Here is a 2,151-nt window from a genome sequence, read left to right on the forward strand (position 1 = left end):
ATCCTGCTCACCTCCAGGGAAGTTACATCCGATCCCAACCACAGCGACGCCGTCCTCCGCGCCCTCCGCGCCCTCCATGCTGGTGTCTTCAGGTCAGCCTGTAGATCAGAGTCTCTCCTGCAGGGATCTGAACCAGCGGCTCACTGATCACTAAGAAACGTTGGCCTCCACGTCTGTCTGAGCTCACCTCTAAACTGTAAGCTGAGTCAGTCCATCTTCTCATCCTCCTTCTGCAGTGATAGCATCTCTGCCGGTTCTTATAGCCAACGACTTCTCTTTATCAAACATGAATCATTAATCGTATGTGCAGCCATGGAGATGAGAGCCTTCAATGCACACCTTTATGATGCTGTGGAAAATCTTAATCAATATGTTATACAATATAAGGCTTCTTTCACTGGAGCTCATGGTCCTTCAACCAGCTGAGATGATTAAAAATTAAAAGCTTTCATGAACGAGTGTAGAAAATAAACACTTTAGCAGAGGAGTGGAGGAAGTTACTTTAATTACAGCTCGCTGGGCTCTGCCCACTGTTTGGTAAAAGGAGTTTTACAGCTTTGATAGATACAGGTCACATGTTTGATCTATTTCTTCATGAAGGTTATCAGGTTATCAGACCATTAAGGTTTGAGTGCTGGACTTCTTCTTCTTCTTCAATTAATCAGTTTTTTAAAACCCTCCAAATCCTCGTTTGGGGTCAACAAAGGAGAAAGGCGAACGCTGCGCCATTATTCAGCTCTTGTAAAGGTAAATATATTTTACTCAACGCCTAAAAATGTAAAATAAAGCTACAAAATATCAAATTATGTGAAAAAATAAGACAAAATGTGTTTACATACACATAAAATCCCAAATTTGTCCTTCTGACACCAGAAGAAACATGTAAATCAATGAAATATGAGCCCAAATAAAGCTAAGAAGAGAAACGTAGAAGGAAGAAAAATATATTTTATGAGGTTATAATCTTTATTCCTCTGTGGGGGAACAATAATTAGTGGAAAAACCCCTCCACTGCATCCAAACAGTTATGCACGGTGGAGGTAGCATCATGACTTGTGGTTGTTTTGTTGTTTGAAAAATGTTTTTACTTTAAAATTCAAATTTTTAACCTTAACTTTAAATTTGGCTAGAAAGAACACAAACATAAACCAATAAGCAGATTTAGGACAACAATTGTAATCCAGATTAACCTTTAACTCTGATTCAAAGTTCAATGAAGGGAAGATGTTGTTAGGAGGAAGTGTCAAACATTAAAAAATGAATAGATAACTAGTTATCACTATCATAGTATTAAAGTCAGTTTACAAACATTTTTAATTTTTTTTAATTGCACATTTTAAATTGTAAATTTATGACTTTTCTCATAATTTTTTTTTTTTAATTTGGTGGCCTTAATACTCCGTTGTAGTAGTCACTCTTTATGGTGAAAATAATATTTATCCTCATTTGTTGGTCAGTTTTTACAGCCTAAAAGTTTCCCATTTCGTCCTTTCCACCATCAACGACTGTACCTGAGAACTGGACTAAGTGACGTCACCCATAAAAAGGTTTTACTTTTGGTTCCAGCCAAATAAAGTGAATTCAGATGCCATTTTTGTCACGATAAGGAGGCCGCCATGTTGGAACCAGAAAGCAGTGATTGGTCAAAGTCAGTCTGAGTTTCTATGGCAACCACTCTTACCAATCACAGATGAGCTTGTTGAAAGGCCACACCCCTTCATCCACTTGAAAGCAGCTACACAAAACCGGTCAAACGTGTTGGACGTGGAGATCAGCAGGCTCCACCTACTTTTATTGAGGCATCTGATTGGTACGTTAATAACTTTACAGAAAAAAATATTAAAAAAAGGATTATCAAGAAAATTAAAAATGTATCAGAGCAAGAATGTTCATCCTGACCAATAGGATGACTAAAAGTTGATTATTTCTCTATGGCTTCTTAGAACCACTTCCTGTTTGGATCACCAGGTGGGCGGAGCCATTCTGCTACCTCATAAACAGTTTTCATAAATCCATTAATCCTTTCTGATCTGTTGTTGTCAAACCAGATTTTTGTGGATTTATTTAATTTTAATGAAAAATATTTGTTAAAAATTTGATTTGACATTATCCTGACCCCAGAAAATGAATAAATCTTTTATTTATATAGAA

At 36.9% G+C, this 2,151-nt stretch overlaps 1 protein-coding gene across 1 annotated transcript in view; it reads right to left on the minus strand.

Moving 5' to 3' along the window:
* The window catches only part of LOC112151519 (highly reducing polyketide synthase PKS6), a 12,154-nt gene extending 11,740 nt beyond the window's left edge, over nt 1–414 (minus strand). The window contains exon 1 of the mRNA XM_024280490.2: nt 12–414. Within this exon, the coding sequence (XP_024136258.1) occupies nt 12–78 (67 nt within the window). The 5' untranslated portion in view covers nt 79–414. The remainder of the gene's footprint in view (nt 1–11) is intronic.
* Nucleotides 415–2,151: the final 1,737 nt, after the last annotated feature.

Source organism: Oryzias melastigma, linkage group LG20 (genome assembly GCF_002922805.2).
Source record: "Oryzias melastigma strain HK-1 linkage group LG20, ASM292280v2, whole genome shotgun sequence".
Lineage (NCBI taxonomy): Eukaryota > Metazoa > Chordata > Actinopteri > Beloniformes > Adrianichthyidae > Oryzias > Oryzias melastigma.